Below are 22,498 nucleotides of genomic sequence, written 5' to 3' on the forward strand. Positions count from 1 at the left end.
TCTCTCTTCCTCCCCCTTCCCTCTATATTTCTGACTGTCTCTATCCAATAAATAAAGATAATTTTTTTAAAAAGTCTTTATATACCTCTTTCTCTATAGTATTTCATTTTAAAACACCAGGTTGTCGGAAAAGTCATTAAGTATTTTTCCCCATGCTTTTCTATGCAAAAATGCATTATGACTTCAAACAACCCAACAGTTCAAAAATTTAGCTACTATTTACCAAATACTGTAGGAAAATAGACTTAATGGCAATTCCAAATGCTAATATGCAATCAACAGGGGTTACTTACTTTTCCACCAATGTTTGTACACAACCCTTCCATGAAGGCATCTGTAGAGCAAGGTCTGCTATTGCTAAAGCCAGCTGAATAAGAAGGGAGGTTAAATAAGTGAATAGAATTGATGAAAAGAAACAGGCTTACAATCAACATTAACAGGAAAGCACAGAAATTAAATGTCTTCCAAATAGCATAACTGACCTTATCTATTCTTTTCACCCCCACAACATTAGACATATATAAGTAAATGTATCATATAATTAGTCTGAGCTAGCTACAAGTTACTGAGATTTAAAAGTTAAAACGCTAGGGCAGGGATATAGCCCGAGGATTAAAGTCCCATAAGAATTAAAATCACCTGCCCCACAGTAACCCCGAGCTAAGTTAAAAACATTTTTAAGAGTTAAGTTAACCTCGAAAAATGAAAAACAAAACAAAAGCAACATAAGTCAGAGAGAATTTATCAGTTACTTTCATTTGGCAGTATGATAGAACTTTACAGACAAAAACATTATACTTTGCCAAACATTAAAGCTACTAACAAAGTCAGACCTTGGACTCACTCCTTAAGAAATGGATTGCCATTTCCCTTCTCTTTCCATTTCTCATCTTGAAGCCTTATGCAAAAGCCTCCTTCCTCTTCAATGGCACTTCTATGCCAAGCAGAGAACACATGTGAGAATGTATTCACTGACGCTTCCAGTTTTCCTTCCTATTGTATTTCTCTAAGAGGGAAAGGCCAGATGCTCTAGTTCACTGTTTCATTGTGAAGGCTTTTACTAACCATTTAGTCTATAAAATGGCATCTAGTGGGGCCACACAGTGGTGCACCTGGTTAAGCGCACACATTACAGTGTGCAAGGACCTGGGTTCAAGTCCCTGGTCCCCACCTGCAGGGGGAAAGCTTCACAAGTGGTGAAGCAGGGCTGCAGGTGTCTCTCTGCTTCTCTCATTCTCTCTCTCCCCCTCCTCTCTCAATCTATCTCTATCCAATAATAAATAAAAAAGAAAAAGAAAAAAACAGCTAATTAAGTAGACCTCTTGAGCCAAAATAACGCAATGTCAACTACAATTTTAACAGAAGGGGGCACACATCTGTCTACCTGTGATAACCTACACTCACCATCTCTACTTCTGTATTTAAGTTACTGATAGTTCATGATCAACAATGATCAATGCAAATGATATAAAATTTCACTTTCTAGCCACATAGGAATGAGTCTGTAATACACAGAATAATGGAATGAGTCTGCAGAAGGGTAACAATATCTCAAGTGGCCTAGCAATGTCAATCAAAATTAAACTTGATAAATTCAAGAACTAGTCTTAACATTTCCATGCTGAACAGCACAAAATTTACCTGCGTTACAATGACAGGTGACAAGTCTTTCAAGTTCTGGATGTGAGTTAGTAATGAGTCCCGTAATGAGGCATGGGAGTCTGTAGGGAGCTCATAAAATGAGGTCTGAATCTTCATTTTCATGGTCTGGGCAGCAAAATAGCAGGACTCCACATCCTGCCGAATCTGTAACAACTGATCTGAAATCTCCCATGCATGAACCTGAAAGCAGATGAGAAAAATTTCTTAAAACTAGGCTACATTTTGAAATCATTTTAATGTCACAAAAACTCAGTACTTACTAAATATATTCAGATGTAAGAACAATCTGATATGCTAAGTTATAGACAAATTTAGTCAACACCTTGAATTATGTGTCTGTGAGGCTCTGTTTATCAAAAAAATGGAGCTTATCAATCAATTAAGCAGAGCTAATTTTACTGTTTAGAATTAACTGTGTGGATATTGCACCAAAGTAAAAGACTCTGGGGAGGGTTCAGGTCCTGGAACATGATGGCAGAGGAGGACCTAGTGGGGGTTGAATTGTTATGTGGAAAACTGGGAAACATTACATATGTACAAACTATTATATTTTACTGTAGACTGTAAACCATTAATCCCCCAATAAAGGGGGGGGGCTGAACTATTATGTGGAAAACTGAGAAATATTACACACGAACAAACTACTGTATTTTTACTGTTGACTGTAAGTCATTAATCCCAAATAAATAAAGAAAAAAGGAATTAGCTGTATGGAGAAGAATATGAAAGAAAATGCCCTAAAATATTCTATTAAAGTTGTCACCATTTAACCAGATGTTTCATATCTTTCCCACTTATAAAGTAGGTTCTGTTGACTCTAGAAGCTGTTTTACTACATCTGTAAATAGATTATACTTTAAATTGGTCTCAACAGACCTACATTTCAATTTTTAGTTCCTGAGTAAGACAATAGAAAAGTGATTTCAATAAATGAATACTTCAATTATTTTCCACGGTATCAAAATTTATATTTTGTAAAGTACTACACATGCCACTAAAATAAATTTCAAAGTAGCAAATAAATATTCCCATGGAAGTAATAAACAGAACAAACGCATAGAATGTGTCCTCTAGCCAGCTATAGATATGAACATTATTTTCAAAAGAGAATTTTGGGAACAAAACTGTGCCATCCATAGCAAGTAACTAACAAACCACTAATTCTAAACTAAACTCCATGCCTCTTCATGAGAGAATAAAGTAGACTAAAAATAATTTCAACCTCAATTCAGTAATAAATTCAGCTATGAAATGATCACAGTGATGACTGAGGTGCTGCAGTGTCCTTTCCCTCTCTGACTGTATCTTAAAAAGTCAGCAGAGTAGTGAAACTTCAGCAACTACAATATAAAAAGAGGCTGAATTAAATACCAAAGAGAACATGTCTGAAGATATCAAAAATAGCAAGATAGCTATCAGTGGTGGTCCGATTCCAGAGAGCAGGAATGGAAGGACTAAGTTCAGCTCAGCAAGCAAGAAAGACCCAGCTTTTCTGTTAGCTGGGACCCAGTGAAGACTAAAACTATTATGGCTAGACAAGACTTTAGCCTATAAAATGTCTTGAGCGGGGATAAATAGCATAGTGGTTATGCAAAGAGTCTCTCGTGCCTGAGGCTCCAAAGTCCCAAATTCAACCTTCTGTACCACCACCAGCCAGAGCTGAGCAGTGCTATGGTTGAATAAAATATGTCTTCATATATCAGAAATCCCAGAAAGCATCTTTTCCTATCAGAATAAAATGAAACTAAAAATTAGCAGAAGAAAAGCTAGAAAATTGAACGGACTCTTTAAAAAACACCTGGGTCAAAATAGGCAACATACCTAAATTTATAAGTTGCAGCCAACACATCTAACTTTATACTTTAGGAAATAAAAATGACTATAAGTATGATGAATAACTGCATACTGACTAAACTGCATAATTTGGATGAAGTGGACAAATTCCTAAAAAACTTTCTTCATACAAAATATTTCTGAAATAAGACTAACAGAACAGATACTTAGTTTAGAAATAGATCTGAACATATATGAATAACTCAAAAGTATCAAACCAAGTAAATGGTACTGGGGGACAGGGAAGATGGCATAATGGTTATACAAAGAGACTCTCATGCCTGAGGCTCCAAAGTCCCAGTTCAATCCCCCTGCACCACCCCAAATCAGAGCTGAGCAGTGGTCTGGTTTAAAAAAAAAAAAAGAGGGGTGTCGGGTAGCGCAGCAGGTTAAGCGCAGGTGGCCCTAAGCGCAAGGACCGGCATAAGGATCGTAGTTCAAGCTCCCCACCTTCAGGGAAGTCGCTTCACAAGGGTTGTAAAGCAGGTCTGAATGTGTCTATCTTTCTCTCCCCCCTCTGTCTTCCCCTCCTCTCTCCATTTCTCTCTGTCCTATCCAACAACGACATCAATAACAACAATAAAACAAGGGCAACAAAAGAGAATAAACACATAGATATTTTTTAAAAATAAAAGGAAAAAAAAAAACCTTCCAACAAAGGAATACCCAGGTGGTGCAACAGATCAAGTGTGGGACTAGCAAACCTGAAAACCTGTGTCTGATCCACAGAGTGATGCTCTGGAAGAAGAGAGGGGGGAAAAAAAGAAAGAAAGGAAGGAAGGAAGGAAGGAAGGAAGGAAGGAAGGAAGGAAGGAAGGAAGGAAGGAAGAAAGAAAGAAAGAAAGAAAGAAAGAAAGAGGGAAGTCCAGGGCCAGGTGGATTTAATCCACCAAATATTTCAAGAGTAAACAAAAATTCTTCCAAAATTTTCTGGGAGTCAGGGGGAGGTATTTCCTCATTCACTCTAAGAAGTCAGCATCACCTTGACATTAAAGTCAAAGATACTATTACAAGAAAACTACAGACCACTATTTCTTATGAACACTGGTTTAAAAAAAAAAAATCAAGCCAACAAAATACTAGCAACCAAATTAACAGATTAAAAGGATTGCAAGGACAGAAGAGATAGGATTCTACTTGGGCCACAACTCATCAACTCCTGATGGTATTTAATTATCCTGTCACTCAGGCCATGAAAAGATCCTCCTTGCAATCCAAAAGGGGGAGTGTTTGGCATGCCTGGATTCAATGAAACTGAAAAATCACTACCTTCCAAATTCTAACTGGAGAGAAGAACCTACGTCTGGATCATCACCAGAAACATTCAAAATGTGATGTCAAAAGTTGGCTATATGATCAAGAAGATAGCATACTGGTTATAAAATAAAGAGTGTGGAGGGGAGTGTTGGCTATAACTTCAGTCTGATGCCTTATTGGAAAAAAACATTGGCCAGAAGACAATATCATGTAAGCTAGATTAGAGAGTCTCCGAGCCTCGGATTCAGCTGCACAGGAAAGTGGTTAATCTGCTGCCACTGGAGCTCCATACTGAGAAATGGACTGGAACCTCCCGACAGCAGAAGTAAACATCAGTCAAGTGCTGCAGCTGCCCTAACAGGAAAGCTCCCAATTGTTCTGCTGAGAGAGCTGTAAGCTAGCAGATCTGCAACCCAGCTGCTCTGGGATGCTACGAGCCTGGCTCGTGAAACAGAAAAGACACCATTATCCTCCAACAAATAGCGTGTGATGTCTTCTGCACCAGACACATCACAGGACATGGTAAGTTCATCCCTGGGGCAGCTCTCAACACCCCAAGGACAAATTTGGGGGGGTGGGCAAACAGTTCGGGGGCGGGGGGGAGCGACTGTGCATCAGGGTTATTTTTCCCTTTGCTCCTTTTCAGAACCCCCGTGGGGGGGGGGGGTGCTAAGAGGACACAAAACACAAAATAAACAAATAAGGATGGCAGGAAATGGCAGTCAATAGAACACACATTTTTGCTATATTCTGGGTTGGATCCCTGGCATCATATGGAATCACCATGGACATTAAAAAAAGAGGGGGGAGGAGGATAGTGGTACACCTGACTAAGTGCACATGTTACAACGTACAAGGTCCTGGGTTTGAGCCCCAGGTCCCTAACCTGCAGGGGGAAAGTTCTGCAAGTGGTGAAGCAGTGTTGCAGGTGTCTCTCAATCACCCCCTTCCCTTTCAAATTCTGGCTGTCTCCAACAAATAAAGATAATTTAAAAATATTTTTAAATTAACAAGAGTAGTGGGTAGATGGCATAAAGGTTATGAAAAGACACTCTCATGCCTGAAGCTCCAAAGCCCAAGTTTAAGCCCTGAATCACCATTAGCCAGAGCTGAGCAGTGCTCTGGTAAAAAAAGAGAAAAATAAAAATAAAATAAAATAAAAATCACTGGGTAGGAATGTAAAGTGATATAGTTGCTAAGAAACAGTATAGGTTCCTCAAAAAATCAAAAATGCAGCCACCATTGTATTAATCAGTTCCACTTCTGGGCATGCAGACTGACCCATGAACAACATGTGTTCAAACTATGTGGGTTCCAAATCCACAGGCCAAACTAACTGAAGAGGTCTGTTAGCTACTTCTGTGGTTGTGGAACCCACATGGGTGGAGAGCAGACTGTACATACAGTCACATACGAATCTTTGACTACACAAGGATCAGCGCTCTTAATACCTGCTTTTGTTCACTGATCAAGTATACACCCACAATACTTAAAAACAATCTTGACAGTATGTGCACACCTATGTTAGCTGCAACATTATTCACAACAGCCAAGAGCTGGTGCCATCTAAATGTCAATCTAGATACAGTTAGATAGAGTGAGAGTTGGGGGGAAGGGGGTAGATAGCATAATGGTTATGCAAACAGACTCTTATGCCTGAGGCTACAAGCTCCTGGGTTCACCACCACCACAAACCAGAGCTGAGCAGTGAGTGAGAGAGTGAGAGTGAGAGAGAATTAGAGTGTGTATATAAGAAAGTACAAAAAGGAAGTGTAAAAGCATCTATCACCCTTGGAGCTGAGCTATAAGCAGAGTACACAACTGCCTACAGATTTTTCCAAAGACCTCCACCAGATACTTACAGGTTGGAGACAGGAAGCAAACACTGAAAGCCTTTTTTAGTCATGAAGTCCTAAAAGGAGAGTCACAGTCTCAACTGCAGACAGGGGACAGAAACCTACATGGGGACCTTTCCTAGGGAGCAAAAACCTTAAGCTATGTGGGAATAGCAACAAATCTCATTACCCGCAAGACACAGGTTAAGACCCACTGAGGTTGCAGTAAGAAAAACCTCGATCCCTAGAGAAACAAGAATAAAAGTCTTGAGTCCATGATACCAAACCAATACCAGTGGAGGTATCATTACACCAAGGAAGTGGCAAAATAACTTATCCTCCACGGGGCTCACCAGATGTAAGAACAGCATGTCAGTAGACAGGATCACAGAGCAACCTTCACCTATAAGAACATGACACTGGACAGGAAAACTGCCAACAAGTATGGAAGATCAGGGTAAGAGCATGCCTAGAGGAGCCAGGCAGTCTCAGTTTCTCTAGTCTATTGAATAAAATGGGAAAGAAAAAAAAGATGCCTCCCCCCCCAGCAAACACTTTATACTCAAACTCAGATAGGAAATACTGAAGGAATAAATCAGCCTTTTTACCTTACTAGTACAGTATCCTTGAATCTTTTAATAGCTCATCTGTAGAACTCTGTATAATTACTTGAGCGGAGCCTCTGTTACTCTTTTCTAGTAGAGTGTGAGCTCTTCTAAAGTAAAGGTTCTTAATTATCTCTATATCTGTCAAAATCCTTTGGTGATGAGAAGTACTTTTTAAAACTATTTTTATTATTGATATATATCCCCTCTTTAAAAAATTGTATTTATTAATGAAAAAGGAAGAGAGAAAGAACCAGACATCAGTCTGTTACATGTGCTGCCAGGGATTGAACTCAGGACCTCATGTTTAAGGGTCCAATGCTTTATGCATTGTGCCACCTCCCAGACCACTCCCCTATCCCTCTCAATTTGTCTCAATCAAACTTAAAAAAAAATTTTTTTTTTGGGGGGGAGGGCTGCCCCAGGTGGTGGCACACCTAGTTAAGCGCACATAGTTCTAAGCGCAAGGATCTACACAAGGATCTGGGTTCAAGGCCCCAGCTCCCCACCTGCAGGGGGAATACTTCACAAGTGGTGAAGCAGAACTGCAGGTGTCTCTCTTCTTCCTCTCAATTTCTGTCTTGTCCAATAAAATGGAAAAAAGGGCCTCCAGGAGCAGTGGATTCCTACCAGCACCGAGCCCCAGCAATAACCTTGGAAGCAAAAAAAAAAAAAAGTTTTTAATCTTGCCCCCTGGGGATTAAGAGGTTTACATGGGACAGAGACGACACCAAAACAGCACTACCACACTGTAGTGCAGGGAGTCTCAGACACGCAAATTCCAAGTTCTACCAGTTGAACCATTTCCCTAGCTGATATTTATTTTATGTTTATACTAGAGTACCACTAAGCTCCAGAGAGTGTTTTTGGAGATTGAACCTGGGTCCTCTGCCATTCAAGTACCATGCACTGCTACTGCATATCTCCCTGGTAAGAGTGACTGCTAAACAAACCTGGTAGACTTGATTATCTTAACTAGGTAAACTGCCAGTGAGAACTTATCCAGGATAATACTACCAGTACTCTATGATGAGGATTCAAAATTTACATCACTAGATTTTGATTTTCAGGCAGGCAGAAGAATTGAAATTCAAAAACAATCTTCTTTTAGTCACTAAATCATATGGAAAATGCAAACAAATGATGGTACCCTGGAGGCTATAATAGATTGCTTGCTCACTCTTATTCCCCTCTGCTAAGCTGCAGAAAAGATGAAAAAGAAGGAAAGGGAATTCTTTACAAGGATAGAATAAAGCACTTACACTTGATAGGACTTCCTAGCCACAGATGCCAGGTGCTACCCACTGAAATCCAGGCTTGGACTAAGCTCCACATTTCTGAAAGGACCATCTCAACCGAAGCCTGGGGCTCAGTCAGCAGGAGGAAGCTGCAGCTCCCACTAGCAGCACATTTCAAAGAGGCTGCAACAAGAGAACATTTTCCATTTCAGCATCTAATTCCAATCGTCCATTTCACAAAGCAGTAGCAGAACAGGCCTTTATAGCAAGTCTTTTCAAAAGATATTTCCATGACTATGTGGTGAATATGAAGCAGGCTATGACCCAGCAATCCTTTCACCAACATGCTAAGTCTTTTCATTATACTTTACAGCAGATCCAAAAGTACCTCCCCTCTTAAAAGTACACAGTTGCTCCAAGACTCACTTCTACACTAACAATTCTAAAATTGTCAATCAACTGAAATTACTGAGTAGGCCCTCAAAAATGCAAGCGCACACCCAGACATGAGTCTATGGATTCAATCACTGCCTAGAACTAAAATCAGATTAGGGCTACTAGTTAATCCTACCCCACATTCTCATTCTCTCTCTCTCTCTCTTACTAAAAATACTTCATTGAAGTTAAAAGACAATTAGAAAAAGTTCTGGATTTGAAAAGCAGCATAAAAGTGGAAGCATTTCAACTAGTAACAAATATAGTTGAATAAAGACTTTCTTTCAAAGATCTAGAGAATATTGGGGAGGAAATTAGGTGACAGCAGAATAAATAGAACTCCTAAAATAAATCCTATTAGTCAAACAACTCAACATTTAGAGAAAAGAAAAATTCTAAACCCCACCCCACAAAAACCTGAAAAGAGAAAATTATTTGTTAGTCAACTATCTTTTTTTTATTATTTAATCCTTTCTGAGAACTTTACAAATCTGAGACAAATTGCTAGATCTGTCACAGTAAGCTGCTTTTTTGATAGTTATCTTCGCCAGCAGGGAGAAAATTGTTTAGAGGATATTGAGAAATATATAACCTATGGGACTCATAGCCATCACTACCTAAAATATTTTTCAAAATAACTTGTTTTGCAAGAGGGCCTGAAACACAAAAATCATGATGAAATGCACCTTCGCTAATACCTTCACAGCAAACAGCTCCCAAAGGCAGAGTATAAAAGAAAAATAATCATAAAGACCCTGAGCAGCAATCTGGGAGGTGGCACAACTTTTAAGTCTTGGGACTTAAAAGCATTAAGTGCAGGATTCTCTCCCTGGCATCACATGTGCCAGAGAGATGTTCTGGTTCATGTTCTCTCTGCCCCACTCCAGCCCTACATTAGTAAACAAATCTTCAAAGGGCTGGCAAGATAGCTCACTTGGATAGTGAGCTTGCTTTGTCATGCACACAGCACAGGTCAGGGCCGAGTCTAGCCCCACCATAACTACAGGAAGCCTCAGTACCGTGGCATCTTTTTCTGTGAGTCCCTCTAACTAGGAAGGGGGGAAAAATCATCTTGGAACAGTAAAGCCCTACAACAAAATAGATGAATGAATCTTTAAACAAATAAATAAAACTCTAAGCAAGCACCAAGACCCACAGAAAAGCCTGATATGCCTAATGAGAGAGAAGAGATTCCTGGTTAAAAGTAACTCTTTAAAAAGAAAAGGAAATTATTTACTTCATAGCAGAGACAGACAGATCAAGACCAGAGCACCACTCTGGCATATGCAATACAGGGGACCAAACCCAAGAAGGTATATATTCTACCTGTTGATTCGTACACCTGGCCACTACACATAACTCTTTGAAACATCATGAGGTAGTCAAATCTCAGCAGAAATAAGCATTCTTGACGTCAAAATTTGGAAGACTGTAGTGCCCTTACGTTATGTTCTATTTTGATCTCAATGAAAGGCATTGGACCAAACGACAGCTTCTGACGAAATCCTATTGTTTCTGGAACAAGCATTTTCAAACAATCCTCTGGTCAAAATGACTTATATCAAATGATTTCTGGCTTAATATGCAGTTGTCAATCATGAATAGTATGGTACTAAGAAACCGTGTCAACTTTTTTTTTATATTAAAAGTATAAAAACTCATGGGCCAGGTGGTGGTTCACTGGCAGAGTGCTCACTCATGTGAGGACACCAGTACAAGCCCCCAGTCCACACCTGCAAGATGGGAGCTCTCATGAGGGTGCAGTAGTGCTATGGATCTATCCATCCCCCCTTTTTTTTTTTTGCCTCCAGGGTTATGGCTAGGACTGGGTGCCTGCACTACAAATCCACTGCTACTTAAGGCTATTTTCCCCACTTTGTACCCTTGTTATTGTTGTCATTGCTGTTGTTGTTTGATATGACAGAGAGGAGGGGAAGACAAAGAAAGGGAGAGAAACACACCTGCAGACCTGCTTCAATCACCTCTTGTGAAGCAACCACCCTGCAGGTGGGGAGCAGGGGGCTTGAACCAGGATCCTTACTCTGGTCCTTGCATTTTGCACCGTGTGTGGTTGACCCACTAGCTACCACCCAACCCCCTATCTCCTCTCTTTTTATCTCACTGTCTTTCACCCACTATCAAAAAAAAAAAAAAAAAAAAATTAACAGAAGTGGCAAAGTAGTACAGGCACCAAGCCTCTGTGATAACCCAGATGGTAGGGGAAAAAAATAGCACCTCCTAGAGAGTTGGGTGGTAGCACAGTGGGTTAAGAACACAGGGTGGAAAGCACAAGGACCCGAAGAAGGATCCCACTTTGAGCCCCCAGCTCCCCACCTGCAGGGGAATCACTTCACAGGCAGTGAAGCAGGTCTGCTATCTTTTCCCCGCCCCCCCCACCCCCCATCTTCCCCTCCTCTCTCCATTTCCCTGTCCTATCTAACAATGATGACATCACAAATAACTACAATAAAAAACAAGGGCAACAAAAGGGAAAATAAATATAAAATTAAATTAAAATTAAAGAAAGTTAGTAAAAAAATAAATAGCACCTCTATCTCCAAGTTTAAAGCTGTCATCTGTGTATAGCAATATTAACCTGGAGAATGGTACTGAATAGTTAAGTCAAAAATATCAGCTTGGCTTGGGAATCACTGAAACATATACCTTTTAATAATCCTTTCTCTGAGTTTTACTTTCAGTCATACCAGCCAGTCTTGCTTTTAAAGCAAAAAACATCAAGCTTGAAGACACTTCATTTGAAGCAAATGGAGAACTTAGTGAGGACTTCCTGGGAGTAAATATGAATCAGCCATGCTTTGGGCCTGTTAGTATAACATTATAGGTGAGACACGAGACACAACAAGGAAACAAATAGAAAAAAACAGAATGGAAAAAAAAAATAAGTGCTATGAGCTTGAGGAGGGGGAAAGTAGAAACTATAATATAAACTCTATTAACATAACTTCTTAGCAAAGAGGGGAAAACTTGTTTCATAATATTTTCATTTTGAGAACTCCACCAGAAAAATATGTCAGTACTGTTAAGGGATTCTGCATGCTGCACAGTATAAAATTATTCTCTTTAGCAGGTCTGTGAACTTCCAATAAGGAAGGGGGGGAAGCTTCTGAGGTTTCACCTAGAGCAGTAAAACAGTCTGAAATTTCAGAAACATGTGACAAGCCAAGGAAACCCAGAAATGGTCATCTGAGTAAGTTCAACTTTGTACGAATTAAATTTAGGACCATTTCTTTCATTTGCTTTCCCCCACCCCCACTTCAATAGAGTTTGAAATTTTACAAAATCTGGAGAAAAAATTGGAAGTTCTTCAAAAAACAAAGACAGAATCACCATATGGCTCAGCAAATCCTCTTCTGTAGATACACTCAAAAGAATTGAAAACAGGAACCTCGGACCCCTGTCAAGAGACATTTACTATGACCCATGGTCATGACAGCATTACAACAGATGAATGGATAAACAAAATATTGGGTTGTAGGAAAAGCCATGTTGCATTTCTGCATAGAAATGACATGCCATGAGGGGGTCAGGCGGTAGTGCTGCGGGTTATGCCCATGTGGCCCAAAGCGCCAAGGACCAGCTTAAGGACCTCGGTTCGAGCACCCTGTTCCCTACCTGCAGTTGTTTCACAGGTGGTGAAGCAGGTCTGCAGGCGCCTAGCTTTCTCTCCCCCTGTCTTCCTCTCCTCTCTCCATTTCTCTCTGTTCTATCCAACAACAAACAACATCAATAACAATAATAACCACAAGGCTACAACAACAAGGGCAACAAAAGGGAGAAAAAACAGCCTCCAGGAGCAGTGGATTCATGGTGCAGGCACTGAGGCCCAGCAATAACCCTGGAGGAAGGAAGGAAGGAAGGAAGGAAGGAAGGAAGGAAGGAAGGAAGGAAGGAAGGAAGGAAGGAAGGAAGAAAGGGGTGTCATGAGTGGTCCGGGAGGTGCCACAGTGGATAAAGAAGTAGATTCTCAACTATGAATTTCAACCCTGTCCACACATATACCAGAGTGATGTCTGGTTCTCTCTCTCTCCACTTTATCTTTCTTATGAATAAACTCTTAAAGAGAAAGAAATAATTTGTTCCTAGCCACCTTTAAAAAAGTCATGACTTTTTCAACAACAAGATTGTAAACTTTATTTATTATTATTATCTATAATTTAGCACTAAAAAGGAATGATCAGTTGATCACAAAAGGATAAATACTGAGGGCTTCCTAGAGTGGTCATTTTTTTTTTAAACTTATTTATCCCCTTTTGTTGCCCTTGTTGTTTTATTGTTGTAGTTATTGATATCGTCCTTGTTGGATAGGACAGAGAGAAATGGAGAGAGGAGGGGAAGACAGAGAGGGGAGAGAAAGATATGACACCTGCTTCACTGCCTGTGAAGCGACTCCCCTGCAGGTGAGGAGCTGGGGCTTGAACTGGGATCCTTACGCCAGTCCTTACGCTTAACCCGCTGCTCTACGCCAAACTCCCAGAGTAGTCAAATTTAAACCTCAGCATCACATATGCTAGAGTGATTCTCTTGTCCATCTTCTCTTTCTCCCTTCCTCCTCTCACTTTCACATTAATAAATAAGTAAATCCTTTCATGCCTGAGGCACCAAAAAGTCCCAAGTTCATTTCCCAGCACCACAAAGCAGACCTGAGCAGTGCTCTGGTAAAAAAAATAATAATAATAGGTGAGTCAGGCGGTAGCGCAGCGGGTTAAAGCGCACGTGGCACAAAGTGCAAGGACTGGCGTGAGGATCCCGGTTCCAGCCCTCAGCTCCCCACCTGCAGGGGAGTCGCTTCACAGGCAGTGAAGCAGGTCTGCAAGTATCTTTCTCTCCCACTCTCCGTTTTTCCCTCCTCTCTCCATTTCTCTGTCATATCCAACAATGACATCAATAACAACGTAATAATAACTATAGCAAGGGCAACAAATGGGAAAAATATTTTTAAAATAGTTTTTTAAATAATAATAATAATCTTTAAAAGAAAAAAAAAGTTAGTATGATAGATTGCCTGGTGGGTGCCTACTTTGTTACGTACTCACCCAGCTTAAAGAAGTTTCTGTGTGGGAGTCCGGCAATAGCGCAGCAGGTTAGGCGCATGTTCGAGGACCGGTTGGAGCCCCTGGCTCCCCACCTGCAGGGGTGTCGCTTCACAGGCGGTGAAGCAGGTCTGCAGGTGTCTATCTTTCTCTCCCCCTCTCTGTCTTCCCCTCCTTTCTCCATTTCTCTCTGTTCTAACTAACAATGACGACAACAATAACTACAACAATAAAAAGACAACATGGGCAACAAAAGGGAAAATAAAAAAAAATTTAAAAAACTTTTTAAAAAAATAAGCTCTGGTGTCTTTCCTCACTTTCTTTTATTTTTTTTGGGGGGATCAACCCAGAGTAGTGGGTGAATTCAGGTGACAAGAAAAATAAATGAAAAAGAAAACAAAATTCCAAATATACTGCCTACAGCAGTTAAGTCTCAGCCAAAAGAGAGAAATAAATCCAAATACAAATGAATGCCAGAAGAAATAAAACACCATCATCAATTCTCACTAAGTGACTTCAATGCAGCAATAACAAACATGAAAAGTCTCCACACTGTCCAAGACTTGGAATGCTGCAGTGCAAATAAGGAACTGATTTTTTTTCTCTGACTTAATTTCAAAAGCCTCACCAGCAATCAGGTTAGATAATATAGTAGATAATATAATAATAGTCAGTTAGACCTTGGAATACAAACAAAGGTCTTGGATTTTTATCATTTCCTTACATAGCCCAGTTCTCAGCAATGCAAAGCATGCAGTATCCTTATGTTGGCTCAACTAGCAAATTCAATTAAAAGAGATGGCTTTCTTTTCTTTTTAAACTTTTTTTTTGAATTTTTTATTATCTTTATTTATTAGATAGACAGAAAATGAGAAGGAAGGGGGTAACAGAGAGGGAGACAGAGACACCTGCAGCCCTGCTACACCACTTGCAAAGCTTTCCCCCTGCAGGTGGGGATGGGGGGGGGTGTTGAACCAGGGTCCTTGAGCACTGTAACATGCAAACTCAACCCAGTACGCCACCACCTGGCCCCAAGACTATCTTTTCCAAAGCATGTTACACTGTGAGGGTTACTTGAGTGGAGGATGAACATAAGCAGTAACAGATTTTCAGATAAATCAAATCATTGACTAAAATCATTAAAGAAAAAAACATCCCCACCTACAGGGGGAAAGCTTCACAAGTGAAGCAGGTCTGCATGTGCCTCTCTGTATCATTTATGTTCCAAGACTTCCATCTAAACTCTTTGTAGTTCTTATATAATTGTGCCAATAAAATATCTCACTCAGATAGCTCTGCCATGTGTCCAGCCTAGGTCCAAGCCTGGCCCCTTTCTTTTTTTTTTTTTTTTAACAAAAACATCAGCATTCATCTTTAATGATTCTCATAACAAATGGCAAGGAAGAAGGTTTAGCAGGGAAATAGGGCATCAGTCTTTCTGTAAAGGTGTCAGTGATTGTATGTAAGTGGCACCACTGATTTATATCATAAAATGAAAGTTCTCCCAACTCAATAGTCCAGAAAAATTCCAACATGGGTCTGTGCTCTCTGTGGGCTAAGTTGTATGTATGTGTACTGGTGATAATGCCAACATCCATTGCTTGGGGACAGTGGAATCTGGGCATCTCTGGGGAAAGATTCTTTGCACACTTGGGAGGACCACACTCCTGGCCCCTTTCACTCTTTCTCTGCCCCTCTCCATTTATCATTTTTAAAAGAAGTCATTGAGTAATCACAAATATCCTTTAAAGAGGTCTGCGAGGTGGTGAGGTAGGTAAAGCTTAGGCATTGGGTGCTGAGTTCAATCCCTGGTCTGTGTTAGAATGATGCTCTGGCTCCCTTTCTCTCACTGACAAATCCCAGGGGAAGCAAGCATAATAGACATGCAAAAAGACCCAACACTGACTTAAAATACACACAGCAGGGTGGGGGTAGATAGCACAGTGGTTATGCAAAGAGACTCTAGTGCCTGAGGCTCCAAAGTTCCAGGTTCAGTCCCCCACACCACCATAAGCCAGAGCTGAGTAGTGCTCTGGCATGTCTCTGTTTCTCTCTGCATCTCTCTGAAAAATAAAATAAATGTTATTAAATATTTTTTTAAAATACAGCAGTATGTGGTCCAGGAGGTGGCGCAGTTGCTAAGGCACTAGACTCTCAAGCATGAGGTCTTAAGTTCGATCCCTGGAAGCACATGTACCAGAGTGATGGCTGGTTCTTTCTCTCCTATCTTTCTCATGAATAAATAAATAAATTCTTTAAAAAAAAATACAGCAATAGCAGTAAACTGACTGGAGTAGCATGTTTACACTCTGAAAAAGTATACAAAGATCAGATACTTAAATCCCCATATAACTAAACACTGATCTTCTCAATGGATTAACCAGATGCCCAGGTTTTTTGTGTTAACATTCAAAGCCAAAACTGCAAAATTTTTTGATATTTGGTAAGAGCCTGCAGCCTATTGGTAGACTTTAAAAGACAGCGGACCTTTAAGCACAAGTTTAAGACACAAGAAATGAAAAGGGAGGAGGCAAACAAAAAAGACTTTAGGGGGTCCAGTGGTATAGCACATGATTCGAAGCTCAAGGACCCATGTAAGGATCCCAGTTCGAGATCCCGGTTCCCCACCTGCAGGAGAGATGCTTCACTGGCAGTGAAGCAGGTCTGCAGGTGTCTTTCTCTCCCCCTTTCTGTCTTCCCCTCCTCTCTCCATTTCTGTCCTAACAATGACATCTATAACAACAATAAAAACAACAATGAAACAAGGGCAACAAAAGGGGAAAAAAAGCATGCCTTGTGGCCGGGAGGTGACGTAGTGGATAAACCATTGGACTATCAAGCATGAGGTCCTGAGTTCAATCCCTGGCAGCACATGTACCAGAGTGATGTCTGGTTCTTTCTCTCTTTCTCACGAATAAATAAATAAATAAATTCTTTTTAAAAAGAGAGATAAAGCAAAAATTATATATATATTTGTTCCAGAAATTAAAAAAAAAAGGGGGGGGGCAACAGAGGAGTCAGTGCAATAGTAGAATGCTGAACTTGCAAGTCTGAGGTCCTGAGTTCGATTCCTGGCACCGCACATGGCAGAGTGATGCTCTGGTTTTCTCTCTTACTCACTAAATACCTCAACCTTTTTTTAAAGGAGACAGGATGCAAAATGCCAAAATAGGAAAAGCAAAGTCAGCAACATCACCCCCTATCACAAGACACAGAAAGGTCCCAAGTTGAATCCCTGGCAGCACAAATACCAGAATGATGTCTGGCTCTTTCTATCCTCCTATCCCTCTCATTAATAAAATATTAAAAAAAAAAAAAAAAAAAGACAGCTATGAGGATGCCGTACTCTAACCATGAGCCTTCAAGTCTGAGAAACTAGCTTAGAGAACCTCTATGCAGCAAAATATGAGCAAAGCTTTTTCCTGAAACACAAACTGTTTTGTTCTGTTTCCCGCTATACTGTGTCGCACCCTGAAATGCGAAGGAGGGAAAAAAAAGAAGAAAAAAAAAAGCTCACGTCTGTGAGAATCTGAGAAGTCTCGGGAACCACACACCGAGACTAAAGTGAACGTCAGGATGAGTGCGGGCGAAAAACTGACGGGAGCGTCCTAAAGTGGCGGAGAAGGGCTGAGATTTAGAGAAAGACTTGAGAAGTTCGGATCCGATAGCAAGAAGCCCAAACGGAAAGGCCAAGCCTTCAGAAGCAAGTGGCTGGGGGCTGACTCCATCGAGGAAACAGATCGAAGGCGAGAGGAAGAGGGGAGGGAAGGGAGGAGAGAGGAGGGGAGAGGGGAGAGGGGAGAGAGGAGAGGAGAGGGAAGAGAGAAGAGAAGAAGGAAAAGAAGGAGGGGAGAGGATGGGAAGCTTCCCATCTGACGCTACGGGAAGCGTCGAGGGCCAGTTGGCGACCGGCCGGCGGCGACTCGTCTCCGACAAGCGGCCGAGAGGAGGCTCCGCAGCCCTGCAGCCCCACCCCGCGGCCGCAGCTCCTCCCCGGGGAGGACCCCACAAGGCCAACCGCACGGTCCGGGCCCCCCAGCTCGAGCCCGGGTCCCTCCCCGCCACGGTCCCGCGACGCAGAACAGCCTCTGCCGGCCCCTCACCGAACGCTGCAGCTCCCCCAGCCAAAACGAGGCGCGCTCCTTGCCGCTGGGATCCGGGTCGTGGTAGAGCGCCTGCACCGCCTGGTACACCAGCTGCAGTGTCGGCTTGGCCCCTTCCATGCTGGCGGCGGCGGTGGCGGCAGCGACGGCGCTGGCTCTCCTCCCGAGGATCCTCCGGCCGCTCGGCCCGCGCGCTTCCTCACTGTGTCGGCCACGGCCGCTCCCTGACTGGCGCCATCTCCTCTTTGGCCGTTACCAGGGCTGATGGGTTCCTGCAGAAAAATCGGCCCCCTCGGAAACCGAGGTTAGGCCTGAATTCAAGTTCCTGGCCTTTCTTCCGATCCTGCCACGAAACCGCAGCCTGCAGAGTCCCAATGCCCGCGCTGGTGTCTTGACTCAACGACGAGCTCTCTCAAAACTGTCCGGACCCGCAGAAGCCATGCAGTCTAATGAAACCGCGTAGACCCGGACCGGAAGCGGCGGCACCCACACCTTTGCACACTTCCGCCTGGAGCTCAGCAAACGGCTTCCTTCCCGGCACGCCTCCTCCTGTGTCCCCGCCCCCTCCCGGAAGTCGCCCTGCCAACCCAGGAGCCAGGAAGGAGTCGGAGTCTAAGGAGGTTTTCTCTCTCTCTTGGCGTTAGGCTGGAGCTGTAGGACAGTCTAAGGTCCCACGCCTGAGCCGCCATCCTCTGCTTGGCCCAGGATCTGAGGTCTTTCCTCCCCGATCTCACTTGGTGTCTGTGAGGAGAATCCCCGCTTCTTGCTCTGAGCGGGGCGCATGGGTCTCATCATGCGTGAACTGTCCACTCTACTTGGAAGCCCCAAGGTTTGCCTCTTCCGTGCAAGCTTTGTTCCAGAGGAACAAGACACTCAAATAACTAGTGTACATCCCGGAAGAGTTATCACGGTGGGATAAATGCAAAATGCTTCGAATCCCTCTTCAATCCGCCTTTTTCACAAAGATGATGATGATCATCATCATTATTAGAGAGAGCGGTAGGAGGAGAGAAAGAGCCACGCATCACTCTGGTATGTGTGCTGCCAGGGATCGAACTGGGGAATCTCATGCTTGAGAGCACAACGCTTTATCTATTTTCTGCGCCACCTCCCGGACTATTATTTATTTGAGATCAGAGCACTGCTCAGCTCTGGTTTATGGTGGTGCTGGAGATTGAACCTAGAACTTCAGAGCCTCAGGCATGAGAGGTTTTTTTGGAATCATTAGGCTGTCTGCCCAGCCCTTAACTAAATTCATCTTCATTCTGTGCCTCAGGACACTGAATTCCAAAGTCGTTCCCACAGTAATACATTTTCATACATATATATGGCACTGCTTAGTTTCGGTTTATGGTAGCCTTAGGGATTAAACCTGGGACTTCAGAGGGTGGGTGGGGGAGATAACATAATGCAAAGCGACTCAAGCCTGAGATTCCAAAATCCCAGATTTAATCAACCAGAGCTAAGCAGTGCTTTGGTGTAAAAAAAAAAAAAAAAGGGGGGGGGAGCAGGGTAGATAGCATAATTGTTATGCAAAGAGACTCTCATGCCTGAGGCTCTGAAATCCCAGGTTCAATCCCCAGTACACAGTAAGCCAGAGCTGTGCAGTGCTCTTGGTGATTCTGGCCTTTCTTTCTCTGCATCTCTCTCAAAAATGAAGTAAATAAAACTTAAAAAAAAAAAAAAAAAAGACCTGGGACTTCGAAGTTTAAGACTTGAGAATCGAGTATATCCATTAATCTAGCAACACAGTTCTAAATATAAGTTGAGAATTTGAATCCAAGTCTGTTTTTTTCCAAAACATGACAAATGGTACAGTTCCCATCTCTGCCCCTTATGTAAAATAAATTTAAATATCTAAAGAAAAAAATGTTTTTCAAACATCTTGATGAGAGCATTAAAGGTTAGAAGAGTTAACTTAGGTCGGCGGACAGGGGGAGAGGACCTCCCCCCTCTTTAAATGAGACCAGGGCTGTTTATGATGCTGTCACAACACTTTATTCAATACATATACAATCCCAATCCCCCAGTACCTCTCCAATGAACTATAACAGCACAGGTAAGGTCTTGTCAGTGATAGCCTCTTAGACAGGCTGGTCTGTCTGGTCTCTCTGGCAGGTCCAGAAGCTGGTGGTCGTCCTATAGCAGGTCCAGTAGTCTATGGTCAGCCTAGGACAGGTCCAGCAGTCTGTGGTCAGCAGACAGTTTGGTCTCTTAACAGGTCCGGATGTGGTCATCCTGGCCTGGAGAGCAGGTCCCGATGTGGTCTGCCTGAAGAACTGTCTGCCTTGGGTCCAGCTTAGGAATCAGTAAACCATGACCACCCAAGGGTGGAGCTGAAGTGGTTGTGCAAAGATGGGCACAGGAGAGTGACGAGTGACGTTAGGGACTCATTTCAGTCAATCCGTTCAGTGTCCATTTCACTGACTTTATCCTATGCTTCCCCAGCTGGGGCTGTGGGGTTACACCACCTCCCAGCCAATTATGTCCAGGGCTTGTCTAACATGTCAAACTAAACTTATCGACCTAAACAGGCGCATATGTTATCTCAGGTTTGAGCCTCTGGTTGCTGTTTGTGAAGAAAATATTTTTCTCTTTCTCAAAAATATTTTGACACAAATATTTACCACTAACTTCTCTAACATGTCAAACTAAGCTTATGTGATCTCAGGTTGCTATTTGTGAGGAAAATATTTTGACAAATATTTACCACTAACTTCTCACAAATATTTAAATATTTTTCCACACATATTTAATTACAAACACTTTTCACTCCTAGGCATACAAATATTATCCTAAGTTCACACTTCTTATATATCAATATTATTTTACATATACACTTTTTATTATTTGTTACTTAGCTAAGTATTTTAATCATTTTCAATATTCAGTCATTCTAGCTTGACTGCAATTGAATGTTATATGGGGGGGGGGCACCTGGCTGTATAAATTTTCCTGTTCCTGACACATCTGGAAGTAGAATGAGCCATGGAGATACCATAATGGTTGTGAAGAAGACTTTCATACCAGAGTCTCAGGTTCAGTCCCCAGTACCAGCAGAAGCCAGAGTTGAGAAAGAATCTTTATTGGGAGATGCAATTTTAATAAATCTTTAGGAGAGGGGGTCAGGTGGTAGCACAGCAGGTTAAGCAAAGTGCAGGGACCAGCGTTAAGGATCCCGGTTCAAGCCCCTGGCTCCACACCTGCAGGGGAGTCGCTTCACAAGCGGTGAAGCAGGTCTGCAGGTGTCTGTCTCTCCCCGTTTCTGTCTTCCCCTCCTCTCTCCATTTCTCTCTGTCCTCTCCAACAACAATGACGACGACAGCAATAATAACTACAACAATAAAAAAAATCTTTAGGAGAAATATAACATTGAATGTATCTGGACTTGTTTCCCCAATTCCTGGTCTGGTACTTCAAAAACCCTTTTGAGATTTTGGGATTTCCTAAATGCTGGAATGTTTTTGTTTATATAATGAAGAGACTAAGGTTGGGGAGGATGGGAGAGGCAGGATTGGAGTTGGTTACCGGAAATGCCAATAACTTGCTAAGAAAGCAGCAGCTTTGGACCAGATTCCCCTCTAGGGAGATACTGGAGATTCACTCAACCACACCTACTAGTGCAACTTTGATAAGATCTCTGGGATTTAAAAGCTGATGAGATAGTTCACTTACCTAGTGAACTATCAATCACTATCAATCACGGACCTGCCAATATACGCAGATATCTTCGCCCACCCTGTCCAACGCTTGACGTCTCGTCACCCAATCTGGTCCCCTACGCCTACACTGAACTTCTCTGTTCCAGTCTCTCGGAAACAGAGCTGGCAGTCAGCTGAGGTCAAGAACAAACACCTCATCACAGACCCCTGCAAGCGTCAACCCGGCTTTGACCTAGCACGTTATGATTGGGCCCTCCTCAATCGCTATCGATCAGGCCATGGCCGGTGCGCCGCTATGTTCCATCGCTGGGGAGCCAGAGGTGACCCGAACTGCCCCTGCGGCTCCAGACAGACTATGACCCACATAGTCAATGACTGCCACCTCTCCAGATTCAAAGGAGGTCTTGAAACTTTACATCAGGCTCAACCTGACGCTGTTGACTGGCTACGGAAGAAGGGCAAACGCTAGAAGAAGAAACTTGCCTAGTGTGCTGCTTTGCCATGTGAGCAACCTAGGTTCAAGCCTGTCAACCACTGAATTGAAAGCAGCTTCCATGCTGTGGTCTCTTTCTCTCTCATTTATGTATTATTTACCAGAGCACTGCTCAGCTCTGGTTTGTTGTGGTATGAGGGACTGAACTGGGGGCTTTGGAACCTCAAGCATGTGAGTCTCTTTGCATAATTATTATGCTATCTACCCCTACCCCCTTTCTCTTTCTCTCCCTCTCCCTCTCTTTCCCCACTACTCAGCAGTAGAGCTCAGGACCCATATGCCAGAAGTCCTGGATCTGATCCCCAAGAACTAAGCAGTGCTCTG

General features: G+C 42.4%; 1 protein-coding gene across 2 annotated transcripts in view; it reads right to left on the reverse strand.

Moving 5' to 3' along the window:
• Window positions 1-18,504, reverse strand: part of TNPO3 (transportin 3) — a 68,958-nt gene extending 50,454 nt beyond the window's left edge. Inside the window, exons 1-4 of one of the 2 annotated variants that reach the window (XM_060196538.1) lie at window positions 18,020-18,504; window positions 8,455-8,613; window positions 1,642-1,842; window positions 294-367 (exon numbers count right to left, since the gene is read on the reverse strand). In XM_060196538.1, coding sequence (XP_060052521.1) covers window positions 294-367; window positions 1,642-1,764 — 197 coding nt within the window. In that variant the 5' untranslated portion in view covers window positions 1,765-1,842; window positions 8,455-8,613; window positions 18,020-18,504. The remainder of the gene's footprint in view (window positions 1-293; window positions 368-1,641; window positions 1,843-8,454; window positions 8,614-18,019) is intronic. The other variant, XM_007526314.3, reaches the window with a different exon arrangement.
• Between the last annotated feature and the right edge of the window lie 3,994 nt (window positions 18,505-22,498).

This window comes from Erinaceus europaeus, chromosome 8 (assembly GCF_950295315.1).
Source record: "Erinaceus europaeus chromosome 8, mEriEur2.1, whole genome shotgun sequence".
Taxonomy (NCBI): Eukaryota; Metazoa; Chordata; class Mammalia; order Eulipotyphla; family Erinaceidae; genus Erinaceus; species Erinaceus europaeus.